Below are 18049 nucleotides of genomic sequence, written 5' to 3' on the forward strand. Positions count from 1 at the left end.
CACATTATAGTGCACCTCTCTGGAGAAATGCATGACCAATGGGAGTCATATGAAGATTAAAGTTTCCATGTATATTTACTGTCCCATTACAAAACCTGCCCTTATCCTGATTTGCAACATCTAGAGAAAACACTTACTGGCCCTTCTGGGGGATGCAAACACTGGAAAACACAATGTGCTCCACCCAATATCACACTCCATTAATTTAAGATAAGATATACCTTACTGTTCCCGTGGGGTTGTTTGGCTTAGGCAATAGTGTGATATATAGCTGCAATAGCACAACCACACATAAATACAAGATGAAGCAACTAGACAGTCCAAAAGTAAAACAAAGACATGGTAATAAATACATGTAACAAAAAAAGACGCATATGTCTCAAGACAACAAATACATGAAAATGACTTTAGATGTTTGTGTGTTGGGCATTGTTTTTGACACAAGAAGAAAAGGAAGCTTATCTTGTTAGTTTTTCATGTGCGACTATCTTTCCCTGAACAGTTTTTTAATTGATAGTGTGAACACACAGATGCACATTTAGAAATTAAATATGTGAGAAAGGGCTGGTGCAATTTGTTTACAAACTGTGAGTTCACAAGTGAAAGAATGAGTCAATTGACAATCTCTGTTTTGGCTTCAGTCAGAGAAAAAAATGCAAATACTCATTTCCTCATTCCTAAAATTAGTCTTTTTAATCCCATTGATACCGTGGTGGAGTTTTGTGGTTGGTACTGTACTGTGTGTGTAGGTGCAAAATGCAGAGAGGAGGGGTGTGTTGTTATAGACAGGGTAGGACTTGTCAAACCAAGTTAATAACAGCAAACTGACCTCTCACTGCTTCATGTTCATAAAAATAAAATCACTACTGTAAGTGAATATGATAAACCCTGCAGAATTAAATCCTTAAAGAACATAATGTTTGCATGTGTAACATAAGTGATGTATCTGCATATGTGATGAGCACAAAGTTATTTTACCAGTAGTATTGCATACCCAGCTGCTTAAAAGCCTTATGAATCCCTAGAAGATTACCCTACTCATTACACATCTATGTACAATTCAACAATAGTCAATATTATAGTAAGTAAGTAGTACAATAGTTGTTGATCTTGCTATTGTCATGCTGCTGGTTTTAAGGTTAAAATCAACTGTTATGCATCTGCCAAGTCTGTACCTATTCTATGAGAACTTAAAAGCTGCCATACCTGTAAATTATAACATGAATAATAAATGATTTATAATTAGTTGTAGTGTTACTTACATCAAATCTGGCCTGTACCGGTGTATTATTGCACAAAATGCCAAACCGTCCCGAAAGGACGTTGACATGTCCTTTATTTCCACATCGTTGTAATTTTCACACTGTATCCGACACCACTCCTGGAGAGCCTTCAAAGATCCCATTTTTAGTTGTCATAAAACCCGAGCGAAAATAGAGGTTCTTGTCCCAGTTGTGAGAGAGGACACTACAAAGTCTTTTCTCCAGTCAAACACGAGTCATCAGTACCGTGAACAGACAACACCCGATGTGGCGAAAACGTTACGTTACATTCATTTACAGCCACTGAGTCACGTAAAAAATAGCATGGCTTGTAGAGCTAGCTTGACGTTAGCTGGCCAAGTTTTATAATTACAATCTGCATTATGACCCTACTTCTTTATCTGCTGTATGGGCTTGTTCCAACTGCTCTTGCTGCTTCTCATGTGAACCTTTGACCAGAACCTCCACGTTAAAAACTCGTCTGCTGTCCAGAGTCGGTAACAGTAGCTCCGCCAAGAAACTTCTTGAGTTAGCTAATTCGCCACGATAGCCCCCTGCTAGCTTCTGTTTTTAGTTCGCAGGTTTGCTTCTTTTTTAGCTCAGCAGTGGCACCATGAAATTCATCCTTGCCGGTTTAAAAAGATGGTGCCGTTTCAGTCGAAGCAGATGTGACAGTTTCCTCCGGGTTTGAGGTGGAACCCACACGACGGTGTTTGTTTGTTGGTACAGTGACTGCAAGGGCTGTTAAAATGCCGAATAAGAAGTCTGCTGCAAGGCGCGCCACAAGCAACGCCCTCTTAATCTAAAAATCAAATCAAACTGAAAAAAATACGTATCATGAACTATCGAACTTTATCAAAGTAGCAGAGCACCGGTGCCAAGCCATCATGGTGCATTGATTGACGAACTGGCACCCTGCCTGTCGCCCTATTCAATGTCACGATGCTGTCGCTTTCTGCATACAGGGGGCGACAAAGAGCAAAGTCTTAACCACGCGATACTTTACAAAATCACGCGATACTAGTTACTTGTTTAGAATTGCCGAAAGATGGCGGCGCCTCCAGATGAGGCTAGCCTGGAGTCTCACATCAGTAAGTCATCTGCATTATATGCGATTAACTTTTGAACACCGAGCGGCAGTCTGTATACTATAAAACAAACCGAGAGAGGGCCTTTGTTTTAATTTGACACCGTCGGCCATGCTGCTGTCCTCGGGGATTGAATATCTATACGAGTCAAGGGAGCGAGTGTCATTTAATCAAAAAGTGTAGCGGCGATAACAAATAAACTCAGTCCAAAAAAGAATGTATGTGTTTTGTGCTGTTTGCATGTTATCGCTTATATCGCGTTTTAAGGTGATATTTCTCGGCATGGCATGACAATGTAATTTGAATATCAGGTGACTACCTATCCTACTTTATGGTAAATCTAACCTTCTAGCCAGTTAGCTGCTGACTATTTCCCAGACTAGTGAGTCATCTGTGTGAAATCAGGAACTGTGTGTTAACCTACTCAGGATATACACGCATCTTTCCAGTAAATGGTTAGCCGTCGTTCTCGGCTTCATACCTGAATACAGATGCTTGTAAATAGAGGTTGGTTACAGCGGCTGACTGAACATTTAACAATTAACTCAACTTTAACTTGAACATGAGATAGGTATGAATTGACTCATACAATTGCAGAGTGCACATTGGTAACAGAACTGAGAACATGGTAGAGAGCATGACATTAACTGAATGTAAGGGCAAGAACAGTATAGTAACCATATAGATTGTGTATGGAGGAGATGAATGTGATTGTTTTCCTTTTGTCCAGACAAAGCCACCAATCCACTCAATAAGGAGACTGACTGGGACAATATCAAGGGCTTTTATGAGCAGCTCAACAATGAACCAGAGGGGTAAGGATGATGATGATGATGATGATGATGATGATGATGATGATGATGGTGGTGGTGGTGAATACCACCTCTGATTCAGAGTTGATCATAGTTCTGTTTGTCATGAACAAAAGGTGGATTTGAACATGCACTGTTCAAGCTCCACAGCTGCAGAGAATGGGCTGTGTGAAAAAGGAACATGGGGTAACAATATAGAGCCTTATTTTTAGCATCATTATTACTGATTTCATGTTTAGTACAAGGTTGGTCACTAGCTTTGTGGCTCACATATTGTGGGACTGTCACATTTCTTTCATACTCAGTTTATCAGACTTACTAGCCCTAACTACGGTTGTTTTGCATAACTTTGGTACTAGTTTCCCTTTATTTGTATAAAAAAGGCAGATGAAACTAAGAAATATCATATTTTAATCCTATTTTCTCATCAAGTTCCATTGTTTTAGATTTGACGTCATTGCATTGCACCCTTTTCATTACAAGATTCTTAAAAGTAAGAATATGTAGTCTATACATGTGGAAATAAATTCATCTGAAATGCTTTTTAGTAGCATAAAACAGAAAAACAGTTTAATCCTTAAATTAAGGTTTTTATGCTTAGTAATCATCAACTAAAATATCATTATTATGACAGCCCTATCAATCAACCAATCAATCAATCAATCAAATTTTATTTATATATCTCTAAATCATAACAAAAGTTATCTCATGACGCTTTACATGTAGAGCTGGTCGAAACCAGACTCTAAGCCAATCTACAGAAACCTAACAGAATCTTCCAGGACCAAACACTTGTGACTGGTGACAGTGGTGAGGAAAAATGCCCTTTTAACAGGCAGAAACCTCGAGCAGACCCAGACTCCTGGAGGATGGCCATCTGCCTTGACCAGTTGGGGTTAAAGAGATAGGTTAAAGGAAGAGAAAAAGACAGAGAGACTGGGGTAGAGGGGGAGAAGGTGTGGAGTAGGGAGAGACACATGGATGCAATTGATGCACAGCAAGCTGAACTCGAACATCTGTGGAACTATATAATCAACACTATCACAACTATATGGATAAGTGAACGATGACGATGAAGGTAGGAGAGAAGCAGGACCACAGCAGCAGGTCCAGAGTTTGTCCATGGGAAACCTGTGATGATCCTGGGAAAACCTGTGAGGCGATAAAGCACAGAGACTCCAGGGAAGAAGTCAAGTCAGTAACATGTATTTGCTGGGGCATAAATAGAAGAGAAAGGATAGGAGAGAGGAGGTCAGAGAAGAGGAGGACAAAGAGGATGAGGAGCAGAGAAGAGTTCAGTGTATCAAGAGGAGTCTCCCAGCAGTCTAAGCCTATAGCAGCAGAAATAAGAGCAGCCTGAGCCACCCTAACTATAGGATTCATCAAAAAGGGAAAAAAAGAAGGCCCTAAACATAATACTTTTAACTTCTTAATTGCAGAGTTATCACATTTGACCACATGATGTGCATTTTCTGAGGAAAACATATGAGATTAAATCTTTCAACGATCATCTTCTTCAATTACGTTTAGAAATTTACGATGGAAACCAACTGTTTTCTGGAAATGACTTTGCTTTGCTTGTCATTGTAGTCTGTATTCATTATATTATCAGTACTATTCTGTTTATTTTCATCTGTTTCTAGTCCTCAGTTTGCAGCCAGACTTCTGGCCCACAAAATCCAGTCTCCTCAGGAGTGGGAGGCTATGCAAGCTCTTACAGTAAGTCATTTCCGCATGTGCTATTGACACACTCCTTGTACATCAAAACTTTTATTTTAATAGTTTGTCTTTACTGAGGTAAAACTTACCGACATGAAAAAATTCCCAGGTTCTTGAAACATGCATGAAGAACTGCGGTAAGCGGTTTCACACTGAAGTGGGCAAGTTCCGTTTCCTCAATGAACTCATCAAAGTGGTTTCACCTAAGGTAAATGTCTCACCCTTTTATGCTGTAATTTTTGTTGTATGTATCTATATTTCAGAGCGATTCAGTGGTATTCCCAGCACATTATTCCAGCATGTACCAATAAATTAGGATCTTCAGCACAAGCATTGACAATACTGAAAATAGATTCAAGCTGCTGATTTGCAGAATTTTGCAGATAAATCTCTGATCAAGACCAGCCCAATAATATATCTTGCATATCAATATTATTAATTATGAACAACAGTATTATTTTAAGGTTAAGTCACAACACTGCTTAAAACAAAGTATGTCTTAGATGCAGGTGAGTATTAGATAAATGTTATTGGATCATTGTCCTCTCCGCTGCAGTATTTGGGCTCCCGAGCACCAGAACCAGTGAAGAAGAAGGTTCTAGAAATGATGTACAGCTGGACTGTGAGACTACCAGAGGAGACAAAGATAGCAGATGCTTATCAAATGCTGAAAAAACAGGGTGGGTATTCTTCTATCTGCACTGCACAAACATCATGAGAATTGTGTCAGAAAACTCCTAACTTGGTTCCTAACTCCTAACTTCAGCAACATTCTTAGACCAAATCTGAGCAGTGAATGGACAAAAATTTTATGTTAGCTAGGAGGCTGGGTTGACACCGCTGCTAAGACGCATTTTTTTCAAAGATGATCAAACAATTCTTTCATGTGATAATCAACAGAGAAAGATGGATGGTGAAATCAACAGGGTTAACAGTAGAATTTAGTGTCTGAAAACATGAGGTTCTACTTCATGTCTTTTTGCCTAGTTATACTTTGATTAGTTTTCGGTCAGATTAGTTTCAACTAGTTTTCCATGTGCATGTATTTTCTGTTGCACTTTAGCTGACTTTTATTTAGTTTTCGTGTTAGTTGGAGTTTTTCCTGTATAATGAGGAAAGCCTTGATTTGTGGAGGCTCAAACTCTTTGGATGAAAGACTGCATGAGAACAGTTATTAACAATAGCCTTTGTATTAAGGGCTCTGCATTGTGTAAAACATTTTAGTGTTCACCATGAACAATTAAAACTAAGGAAAACCAGCACTTTTTTTGCACTGCTAGGTCTAGTTTTAGTCATATTTTCCATTAAATAGAATAACAATGTCTCTGATCATTCCTCTGTTTTCTCTTCTTCTTCAGAAACTCTCCAGCCTTTCTAGTCCTCTTCCATTCTTATAACAGTTTTTTCACCTTAGCAGCTCTTTTAAGTGTTAAGGATTTTGACAATAACTATTATTTTTACAAAAATCTACTCTTAAATTAAGGGGAAATTCTTAGGTCATGCCCCTGATTCAAAGAATTTAAGTATCAATTTGTCATGAAAGGAGGCTTTCAGGCAGGTCCAGATGTTTCAGCACTTCAGTATCCCACCTCATGGTTTCTAATAGTCTTAATATTTAAATACAGGTCATTATTGTGTTTGCTATGGAGTGGTACATGAATATGTCCATGAAAGTTTTCAGTATTGGGACATACAACACTCATGATGTGTTTTTACTTCCCTATCTTTTCTTGCTTTAGCAAATAATGCTATGTGCAAAGGAGGATTACTTCTCTTTTTATGAGGATGAGCCATAAACATGAGACCAATTTCATTGTGACGAAAAGCCTTTTATTTTAAATTATAGTCGTATAGTTCTTATATATGAAATAAATGGCATTTTTGATCATGAAAAAATACAAATTCTGGTGCTGATGATACTGGTTTGCATATGGGCCTGGTCAAGGAGTAACGGGTCGAAAAAAATTGCTGTTCAAATGGGTGTACTGCTTCAACTATATAACCTAAAGTAACTTATAAAACATATTTTGGTAGATAAGTACTTTGATATGGCAAGACTGATGATTTACATAAATAACATTTTTGTGGTTTAAAAAAAAAGGCAAAATAAGCCTGGTAACATAAAAAAAGAACATCACTTTTTTGTTTTTGTTACATATACCTAATAAATTGTAAAAAGGGAATACATTTTTACTAATTCTGACACACCCTGTTCTTCATCAATACAGAAGTTGATGTTAATTCATATTTGTGTACGCTTGGTAAGCTTAAATGTTATGTAACCATGTGCTCAGGATGGCTTGGCACAATATTTAGTGCAAGTAACATATTCATCGGTAACGGATCAAAGAAAAAGACATGCATAGTTCACATATCTACAATTTATAGAAAATTTTCAATAAGATATGTTAAAATAGGTATACATATCTTTACTTTCTGTAATTTTTTTATTATCCAGTTCCAAGTAAAACCATTAAAAAAAAAATTTAAAACCCCAGTAATTTCATGGTAACGGATCAAATGCCTAATATCTCCAGGCCCCAAACTTTACATGCAATAAAAATTACTTTTTGGAAAAAGTATAATAAAAATATCAACACAGTATGTTGGGTACACATAATAAAAAGTAAAATATGGAAAAAATAACTTCATATATTACATTTTTCAAATTTTTAGAAAATTTTTAAAACAAATGAGAAAATTGCAATTCCCAGATGTGCTTTCACTGAGCAGATATGCCCGTCTTCATATGGCTGTAACTTTTGGGTCAATAGGAATTTTTCAAAACCAAAAACAGATCCAAAAACTAGACAATTTGCTAAAAAAAAACAAAACAAAAGAGCCGTAATGGAGTATTGGGGGACAATTTAAATTTTTATTACCACACATGTATACCTCCCCTTGACCAGGCCCATATGTGACCTAGATTCTGTTACTGAGAAGTCCATACAGTTTAAATATATATAACTGAGACTGTGTATTCATCTAAAGGTTAATGGGTGTCCTTGTTCTCTTCCAGGCATTGTCAAGCAGGATCCTGTCCTTCCTCATGACAGTCCCCTCCCACCCCCACCACCCAGAGCCAAAAGTGCCATCTTTGACGATGAGGAGAAATCTAAGGTAAAGAAGCACCAGCCACCTCAAAAATGCTTCATGAAGAAGAGTTTCCATTTTATATTGTGTCACTTTCATGTACGATAAGTGATTCTCTCTACCCATCTAAACATGTGCAAGATGAACTCCTGGGAAATTTATTCCATGGCCAACAGTTTACAAACTCCTCTTCCTCTTTTTCTTTCCTCTTCCACTTCTGGCCTATCCTGTTTTTGTAGACGCTGTCCCGCTTATTAAACAGCACTCATCCCGAAGATTTAAGAGCAGCAAACAAACTCATTAAGGAAATGGTTCAAGAGGTGGGTGTTGAGCTTTATATTGTACAGTATGTCGACACACACAAGATCACATGCATCTCTACCTGTGTTTGGTCTCATGAATTGCTCTCTAACAGCAGTTTCATGTCAAAAGTCCTCACAGTTATGTCATATGAGATTTGCAGTGATGAAGAACTGTCTTTGACATTACTGCTGTACTACCCATAATATAATCTAAAATGTCTAACAAACTGTATCATTCTCTTCCTCGACAGGACCAAAAGCGTGTGGAAAAGGTATCAAAGCGACTAAACGCCATCCAGGAGGTAAAGGAGAGCGTCAGTCTGCTGAGCCAGCTGCTGGAGGGCTACAGCAAGGAGAGCTGTTCCCAGAGCAACCAGGAGCTCATTAAGGTAAACCCAGCTCAGCACATTCACACAAGCCTTACACACACATTCACACTCCTGCTGCTACAAGTGTTGATTAAAAAGTTTGTTTTGCTTTGAACACATTTTTTGCTTCCAGGATCTTTACCAGCGCTGTGAAAAGATGAGGCCCACACTGTTCCGATTAGCCAGTGACACAGAGGATAATGATGAAGCCCTAGGTGTGTTTTACTGACGTCGTAGACAACATTTGGCTTTTACAGAATTATACACATTTAATGCTAACAAGTTTGTTGTAAATAGTGTAGAATAGTTTTAGTGTTAGTTTAATGATTTGTTTTTCTGTTTACAGCGGATATCTTACAGGCCAATGACAGCTTGACACAGGTCATCAACATGTACAGACAGTTGGTAAAGGGAGAGGAGGTTAACAAAGATGGTATAACAACACCTTCACAACCAGGTAGGTGTGTGTTTAGTTTGCAAAAATACAACTTGCATCTTTAATTTTATATATATGTACAGCTCTAGAAAAAAAATAAGAGACCACAGCAAAATTATCACTTTCTCTGATTTTCCCATTTATAGGAATGTGTTTGAGTAAAGTGAAATTTTTTTTTAATTCTCTAAACTACTGACAACATTGCTCCCAAATTCCAAATAAAAATATTGTTATTTAGAGCATGTATTTGTGGAACATAAAACATGGTCAAAATAACAAAAAAATGCAGATATTTTCACACCTCAAATAATGCAAAGAAAACCAGTTCATATTCATTTCTAAACAACACAATACTAATGTTGTAACTTGGGGAAAGTTCAGACATCAGTATTTGGTGGAAAAACCCTGATTTTCAATGACAGCTTTCACGTGTCTTGGCTCTCCTCCATTGCTGTTGGATGACTTTATGCAGCTCCTGACATAGAAATTCAAGAAGCTCAGCAATGTTCCATGGCTTGTGACCATCCATCTTCCTCCAGAAGTTTTCAAAGTGGGTTCAGGTCTGGAGATTGGGCTGGCCATGACAGGGTCTTCATCTGGTGGTCCGTTATCCACACCTTTACTGACCTAGCTGAGACCAGGAGCATTGTCCTGATAGAAGAACCAGTCCTCAGAGTTTGGGAACATTGTCAGAGCAGAAGTCCAGTAGTTTTCAATAGTCATTTTTGGATTCCAATTACTTTTGCAGTACTAATAGCACTGTTTTTTCCTATTGTAAGAAGATAGTGATGGCCACAGGAGTAGTGTTTATACTTCTTCTTCTTAAATAAGACATGGATCAGGTGTTCATTCAGTAGAATAAGGTGTGCTTGTGTTGAAATTGTTGAAATTGTGTTGGAATGGAGTGGCTGTCATACATGCAGACATGCTGATTTCAGAGAAAATTGCAGTGGTCTCTTAATTTTTCCCAGAGCTTTATTTATTAATAAAGTCAAAATTCATCAACTCATCAGTTATGTGAATTTTAGGCCTTAAAACGTCTGTAGTATGATCATATTAACATTGTATTGATCAGACTGTAACATATTGGAGCCTGTAGCCAGTCCTGTAGCCAGTCTGTGGTCTGTAGCCTACCTAGCTGCCAGCCTTAGTCTTCGATTCTGATTTACTGCCCAAATCGGATTTTTTGTTTTGCTGTGTACATTGTTTTTAAAACTGTGTTCATGATCACATTCCATTGTTAAAAGGTCACAGTCCTGAACTGAGACGCATGTGTAAGGAAGTATTCAGATCATTTCTTAAAGTAAAAGTACTGATACACTCAGTGAAAGTTGTCCACTACAAGTAAAAGTTGTGCATCCAAAACTTACTTTTAAGCAAACATATCTATTATTATTTGTTTTGCAGGTAAGAGGTCCATTTCAGTGTTTTACATTATATATATTGATTTGAATTTATTTTACCCATGCATTAATGTATAGATTCTTTTCCATGCGAGATGTGACTTGAAACACAGTGTGTTTAGTATTTAGATGAAACTTGTTGAAAACAACTTGATAATTAACAGGTCTTATGCAATGAAATTTTGTATTTAGAAAAAAGGGATTAGATTGGCATAGGCTGCCATACCACCAGCAAACACTTGCCGTCACCCACTTGCTCTTTATTAACACTGTGAGCATTACTAGTGTCTGCCCCCTGCATGTGACCCCCTTACCTCTAACAGGTCTGCATTCCTCAAAATTTTAAAAGGTTTTATCTAAATTTAACTTGTTAAAACCCTGAAACTTTAAACTCAGAATCATTGTTTGTCCACATTAGGCAGCAGCTCAGCACTTCTAGATCTGACAGGAATAAACACATCAGCCTCTGTAGCAGCGTCCAGCTCAGAGCCCTCCAGCCTCCAAGCCCTGACTCAGAATATGGGTATCAGCCTCCTAGATGATGAACTCATGTCACTGGGTAAGCACAGCTCGTTGCTGACAAATCATCTGGTTTATGCACAGTAGATTACTGACCTAATGGCTTTCACATCCTATAAAAAGATCCAGTCAGCTGTGTAAGCACATATCACAGCTATTAGACTCTGCTTTCACTGGCTAGGGTGTAGCCCTCCAGCTGTTTGTACTGAAACCTGGAATCTTCAAAAGAGGGACCCACCTGCTTAGACCACAACAAAGACTGACACATTCAGCCTTTGTAGATGTAGTCAGTCAGTCCTGTTTTATTATGAGCTTTGTCTAATGCACTTTTTCTTTTACATTTTTAATTGACCAAACCTTTATAATTCAGTAAGAAATGGATTAATCTTGATTGTCTCTGATGTGTTAGGACTGAATGTAGCAGAAAACTTCAACTCTCAGAGCACTTTTCAGGTAGGGGTTTGGAGGTTATGCTGTCTATGCTCATATTACAGCGTGTTTGTAACTTCTTGTCTCTTTAAACACACTAATCTGAATTTTGACCATCTGCTGGTCTCTCAGTCTTACAATAGCACAGAAATATCTACTCCGTCAGTCCCAGCTGCGGTGTTACTTCCAGCTGTTTCCCAGAAGCAGCAGGCTTCACCAACAGGGGGTCCCACCGCTGCTCCCAAAGCCATGGATGAGTTAGACCTGCTGGGAAAGACGTTGTTACAGCAGTCCCTACCTCCAGAGAGCCAGCAAGTCAAATGGTAAGAGAAACAGACCAGCTGTTGAGTGGATAAAAAAAAAAATTACTGAAGCACTATTAATAACAGTCCATGTTTTTTGAAGCTTCTATTCACAATCCTGTGTTTGTTCACACATGCAGGGATAAGCTCCAGCCCCAGTCTAGAGTCACCTTACGTGATCTTCAGACTAAGACCAGTTCCAACCCCAGACCCAGTCCTGCTTCAGCTGCTGGGTCCACTTCTAATGTTGGCGTCCATTTGGAGCAGACTGATGCTCTTCTCAACGCTCCTAGCGTCGCAACATCTGAAAGAGGCTCATCACCTGCTGCTGATCCTCATGATAGCGCTGTGCTGTCTGACATCACCGTGCCTCTGGAAACAATCAAGCCTAGTAAGCAAACCATACCAGACACTAAGGAAAATGTCTTGACTTATTAACATATTAATGTATTCAAGTAGTATTGTCAATATGACCACATTCTGGATTTGTTGAGTCATGTAAACCGTAAATTCATTTTTCCATAGACTAGACTGATAAAACATTATAAAAACGTGAACACACAAAAACATAAAATAGAAGTGGGAGTATTAAATTAAAATTCCTCAGTCTAATCCCCTCTTTCCATCTAAAACTTCTGTACTATTTTTTGTTAAATGACGTGATAAGAACACATACATGAGATGGTCCACAAGGCTGCAGCTGAGACCAATGACGAGACAGAAAACACCACATTTCTGGTCAGGAGGAGTATCTTCTGTTAATGTTAGTTAGGAAGAACTTGGATAGCAATAGGTAGGGATGGGTACCAAACTCCAGTGCTAAACGGGCCCTGGGGACAAAGAGTAAAATACCAGAGTGTCGATAAGCTCAGACATGATCAGCTTTCCTAATACTACCCGAGAAAGAAAAATAGGCCTCATGTACTATATTACAGCAACTTAAAAGTTATTTGGCTAATTTTCTCAGCAACTAACTGAGCCCGTTTTCATGTGCAGTAATACTGCGATCATGACCTGATTTCTGAAATTATCAGATTATTCAAGTGATCATGTAAAGTATCTGATTTGCTTTATCAGATAACAGCTGTAATCTGATTATGAGAAATCGAATGAATACACCTGGATTTCTCCCCAATACTCAGATGTCTTTATGCATGTACACCCATCTGATTTATTTAATTCTTTTACATCTGCGCATGTGTAAAAACAATTAAGTAGTAGAAAAAGGAAGTGACACAGTCAAACGTGAGCTGCATACAATAATGGGATGTTGAGTCCAGCACAACATAAGTATCCAATAATGGACTGAAATGTCTAACAGGGTTTTCCAATTATCATATTTCTAAAGTGCATGTAAAGGCATAAGATCTGGCTATTACAATTATCTAACACGAAAAGCACTTGGAGAGTGCAGACCTCCGCCAAGACAGATCTGACCCCCCCCCCCCCCCCCCCAATCACCACCAAAATTTAATCATTTCTTCCTTGTGCCAGTATTAACGTTTCCAGAAAATTTCATGAAAATCCGTCCATAACTTTTTGAGTTATCTTGCTAACAAACAAACAAACACGCACGCACACAAATACACAAAGCAAAGTGATCACAATACGTCCTGGCAGAGGTAAAGAGGTAATTACTCCCACAGTTGTGTAAACAGGCTCAATGTCTCAACAACAATTTGGCTATCTGGTAAATGTGCCCCTCTGTGTCTGGATGTATGTTTCAGGCAGCTTGTTACCAGTGACTGTATTGGATAAACACAGCCTACGGGTTTTATTTACCTTTGCTCGTGACTGTCCACCATCACGGCCTGACGTGCTGGTGGTGATCATCTCCATGCTGTCCTCAGCTCCTGTTCCCGTCACCAACATCCGCTTCCAGGCTGCTGTGCCTAAGGTATGTGGTCTGTTCATCACATCATGGTGTGAACAGCAAACACTCACATAAACAGGAGGAGGCTTGGTCCAGTTTGAAGATCATCTGTCAGAGAATTGGCATCGTTTAGCTGAAAACTGTGTTTGTCAAGTTATCAGGCGTTTGATTCGTTGAGCTGAGCTGTTAATATATATGTACATTATCCAGGTAATGAAAGTGAAGCTGCAGCCCCCCTCCAGTACTGAACTCCCAGCCTTCAATCCCATTCTTCCTCCAGCAGCCATCACACAGGTTCTGCTGCTGGCTAACCCTCTAAAGGTACTCTACATCTGTCACACCATCTCTGGGTTCATCTTACTGTTAGACCTTTTACACCAACTTACCTCTAGTTCTGGAAGTGGTTTCATTCAGGATTCTTGGAACTGTGGTGCAGTCTAGTGATTTTTGATGACTTGTTCTTTTGAGTCTTATTCTAAAGTTTTTTAATTATTTAATAATTGGCCAATTCTTTGATTGGAACATACTGCTAGGGCTGCAACTAATGACTATTTCAATAGTTGACTTGTCATCGACTACTGTAAAGACTAGTCAAAGCAGTCAGATTATGAGCCGCAAAAAAATAACAGATAACTTATTTACATTTATTGCAGCAATAAAATACTTTTTCTTTCCTTTAACAAGAACATTTAGTGCACAACAATTAGAAAGCATAACAAAGTTTGTTTAAAGAAATATTCAGTTCAATATTCAACAAATATTACAAGCTGCTATAAAATCGTCTTTTCCTTAAAACAAATTACAGTGCTTAACAAAATTTGTTTGTAAACAAACAACTAAATGGTCAAGAGTTTTTATTTCATTTTCAGTTTAGGTAGACCACAGGGAAATGTTTTAAAATGCATAATTCCATTTTAAAAAAGCAAAATATAACTCCTTTAAAGTCTATTCCCTGAGAGACAGGACGCCAGTGTAAAGACCTCAGAACTGGTATGACGTGGTCAACTTTTTTGGTTCTAGTGAGGACTTGAGCATCAGCATTTTGGATCAGGCGCAGTTGTTTGATGGACTTTTTAACTGAACTAGAATCGGACCCATTCCATGTTGGAAGGAGTTTGTCTTCATTCTAATGTTCATGATTAAGATACTCCTCTGTTTTTTTTAAATACATTAAATACCATTTTTTGAATATCTTTAAGCAACGCCTGTGATTTGAGGTAACCTCTGGTTGTCGTGTTGCAGGAGAAGGTGCGTTTGCGATACAAGCTGACATTCAACATCGGCGATGAGTCTCATGATGAATCCGGCGACGTGGACCAGTTTCCCCCTCCGACCACCTGGGGGAACCTTTAGTCCAGAGGAACGACTTCCCTGTCATCTGATTTGCTGCTTCCTATTTCGATTTTTAGGTTGAAGTTGCCCCCAAATTGCTGGTGTTGATAGCATTTACGTGATTTCAGACTCTGGTTTGGTAATCCAGACTGACAAGACCAGTGGAGTTGTGGGATCCAGCTTCTACCTTGTGCCTTCTTCCACAGACTTTTCTGTCCTAATTCAATCATCTACGTGTCTGGGTTTTGTAGCTCTTCTTTTCCTTCACCTATCAGTTCAACAATGTGGTATAGAAAAAACTGACTGAGTGCAGTTGAGCCTTGTAAAAACTGTGCATTCATCTGTTTTTGCAGACTTTAATATCACCCGTGTCATGTGAATTACATTTAACAGCTGGTGTTTTAAAAACTACATACTCAATTTTGGGACTTAAAATGCTCCTATTTTTACTGTTGTCACAATCGGAGTATCCAGTATTTTATTGAGTGTTCTTACCACAAGGGGTTTCTACAAGAGAATTAATCCAAAGGAAACTTCTCTTCAGATATTGAATTGTCAGTTGCCTGTTATGATGTTGAACATACCAGTTGCCAGTACCAGTCCTCTCTGTCCAACAAAAACTTTCAACACACAAGTTTATAGAAATGAATGAAGCACATGCTACTGTAAAATCCAATATTTAAACCATTGTATTGTTTACCATTTGATCCAATGAAGACTTTTTCCCTTTAAGGTTGAGAATCAATTCAGTGAATGTGAGTTGATCTGAAATGCTGTTATACAATGACTGGAAAAGCCTGTTGTGTATCCAGGGAGACTGAATGTGGTAGATTGTTTTTAAGTGTTGGCAAGTCTAGGTTTTATTGTTTATAACTTGTTTTGCCATATTCCTGTTGAGCAATGTCTGTGTCTAAGCCGTAATAAGTGACACTACATCTGTTCATATACTGAAGTTTATCTTATTTCTGCACTTTTGTTTCCAACCAATCACATTTCTCACATAATATTTTACTCAGGACTTTGATTTGGGGACTTTATTTTACACAACCTGAACTCACATGCACCTACTCGCTTACTTTTTTTTTGCACATGAAATCATTCCATTTCCAGTACATTTTCTTCTTTTATTTGCTACCTTTCTGCTGTTGATTGACGCAAAGAGGGACATATTGAATCTTGAGTTCACATCTGGTTTGATTCTACCACATGTGCCTGAGATTCCTTTGCTCTGTACATACATATATATATATATATATATATTTATATATATATGTATGTAAAATCCACTACTAAAATCCACTATATATATATATATATATATATATATATATATATATATATATATATATATATATATATATGTAAACAAATATGTAGTTTGAACTGATATGTTCTCATGTTCATGTCTATGAAGGGGAAAAATGTAACAGATGACATGAAATAGGATATCCCTAAATTCCATATCTCAAGAGTTGACTGGGTTATGGGTGTATGATAACTTCTTAGGGTCATGAAATAAAAACAAGTTTGGAGGCTGACTGGGCTTCACGCAAACAATGTTCTACTGAACTATGTGTCTAAATTGATGTCAGTGGGCACTGAGTTGTAAACTGATTAACTCTGATTCAGTTTAACACATCAGGAATCAATCAAATAACAGTGATTCAGTTACACGTCAATAAACAGGCCCAGGATGATGCCATTAATTATTCTGCCTGTTTTGTTTATACTACAAATCAATGATTCTAGAGTGACATTTACATGGCTACAGTAACTTACGCCATGTTTAGAGATCTCACATTTATAACTGATGAACAGACTGAATATGCAGTCTTGTGATTAAACATTCTTTTCTCACTGTCCTCTGAAGCTTTGATCAGATATTTGTCTTATTTTGGAATTAATGAATTGAAAAGATGACAGATGTTGCTCATAATTGTCATCTGTAATGTGCAGTTCACATAGAGGGGATTTAGAACATGCTTGTCTGCATCAGTTGTCCATATCCCTCCTGATACTGATCTCAGGATATCTTAAAACATTTTTCAGTGCTTCTGTGATTAAATTTGTACGGAACATTGTACGAATATTAATGCGTGGCCACGAGGTAAGTAAAGGGCCATGCATTAATATTTTTTCCTTACGTCACCAAAGGGTTTCCGTACATTTGTGATGCTTAAGGCATCTATATCATAAAAGCCAAGTGGCCACTGTGTGTGCATGTGTGTGTCTGGGGATTCACACAAAATCCACAAAGAGCTGGCTGCTGCAGTTGGGCATACATATGTATTTTGGACAGGGCCGTTTCTTGCGAACTAGGTGAATGCTTAGGGCCCCCAAAGCTGCATGTTCACCTCATCTGAGGAAAATTAAAATGTCCTGTCTTTATCTGTAGCAATCCCATGTGTTTATTACATCCCTTATATACTTAAAAAAAAATAAATGTAGGATATAAATAAAATAAACTGGAATGATGAGCTGTGGTGGGTGTTTTTGTGGCATTATTAGGTCATATTTGTTGGACCACACCCTCACAGTTAGTGACATAGCAGGCTGCTGACAGGTATGATGGGAAAGATTCACAGCTACCCATGTACCATTTCTGTTAGAGAGAATATTAAGCGAAAACACCATAATGGCATCAAAAATAAGTTATCTCGGCGGTTGTATTTCCTTAAACATTTATTATAAACATTCAAAATCTGTTTTATTTATTGACATATGGAGGATTGTTTTTCCTTGTATTATAGTTTTTTTTAATCAGTTTAACTTGCCTAAGTGGTTCAACATAAGATGTTTAATTTTAACTCATCTGTTTTGCTCATGAAGTGTAATAGATTGTGGCATCTTAGCAGACCATCTAAAGGGTGTAGGAATCTCTTCATTGTAGTTTGACAAACTAGGGGCCCCCATGAAGGTAGAAATGGCCCTGATTTTTAGTCAGGGAACAGACTAGCAAAAACGGCAAGCTGATATTAATTTTGGAATACAACAGCCTTACAATCACATAGCTATGGCCAGAATGCATTGGCGGTGACTGCTGGACAAATGCAGTACAGCATACACAAATACATGAGCTGAACTACCACGTCTAGAAACTGTGGATCCCCA

The 18049-nt window shown here is 38.1% G+C and overlaps 2 protein-coding genes across 4 annotated transcripts in view; one reads left to right on the top strand and one right to left on the bottom strand.

Moving 5' to 3' along the window:
- The window catches only part of micall1a (MICAL-like 1a), a 20297-nt gene extending 18090 nt beyond the window's left edge, over positions 1 to 2207 (bottom strand). For 2 of the 3 annotated variants that reach the window (XM_030134168.1, XM_030134158.1), the window contains exon 1: positions 1263 to 2204. In XM_030134168.1, coding sequence (XP_029990028.1) covers positions 1263 to 1405 — 143 coding nt within the window. In that variant the 5' untranslated portion in view covers positions 1406 to 2204. Of the gene's footprint in view, positions 1 to 1262 lie in introns of all 3 variants that reach the window. The other variant, XM_030134177.1, reaches the window with a different exon arrangement.
- A 91-nt stretch (positions 2208 to 2298) lies between these two features.
- On the top strand, positions 2299 to 15404 carry gga1 (golgi-associated, gamma adaptin ear containing, ARF binding protein 1). Its single transcript, XM_030134247.1, has 17 exons — positions 2299 to 2353; positions 3081 to 3165; positions 4806 to 4881; positions 4991 to 5089; positions 5438 to 5561; positions 7901 to 8001; positions 8214 to 8294; positions 8528 to 8665; positions 8778 to 8859; positions 8991 to 9101; positions 10902 to 11042; positions 11412 to 11455; positions 11564 to 11754; positions 11874 to 12124; positions 13461 to 13630; positions 13817 to 13927; positions 14849 to 15404. The coding sequence occupies exons 1-17, from the start codon at positions 2311 to 2313 to the stop codon at positions 14957 to 14959; spliced, it is 1959 nt and encodes a 652-aa protein (XP_029990107.1). The 5' UTR covers positions 2299 to 2310; the 3' UTR covers positions 14960 to 15404.
- Positions 15405 to 18049: the final 2645 nt, after the last annotated feature.

The sequence above is a fragment of the Sphaeramia orbicularis genome, chromosome 1 (assembly GCF_902148855.1).
Source record: "Sphaeramia orbicularis chromosome 1, fSphaOr1.1, whole genome shotgun sequence".
In the NCBI taxonomy this organism is placed as follows: domain Eukaryota; kingdom Metazoa; phylum Chordata; class Actinopteri; order Kurtiformes; family Apogonidae; genus Sphaeramia; species Sphaeramia orbicularis.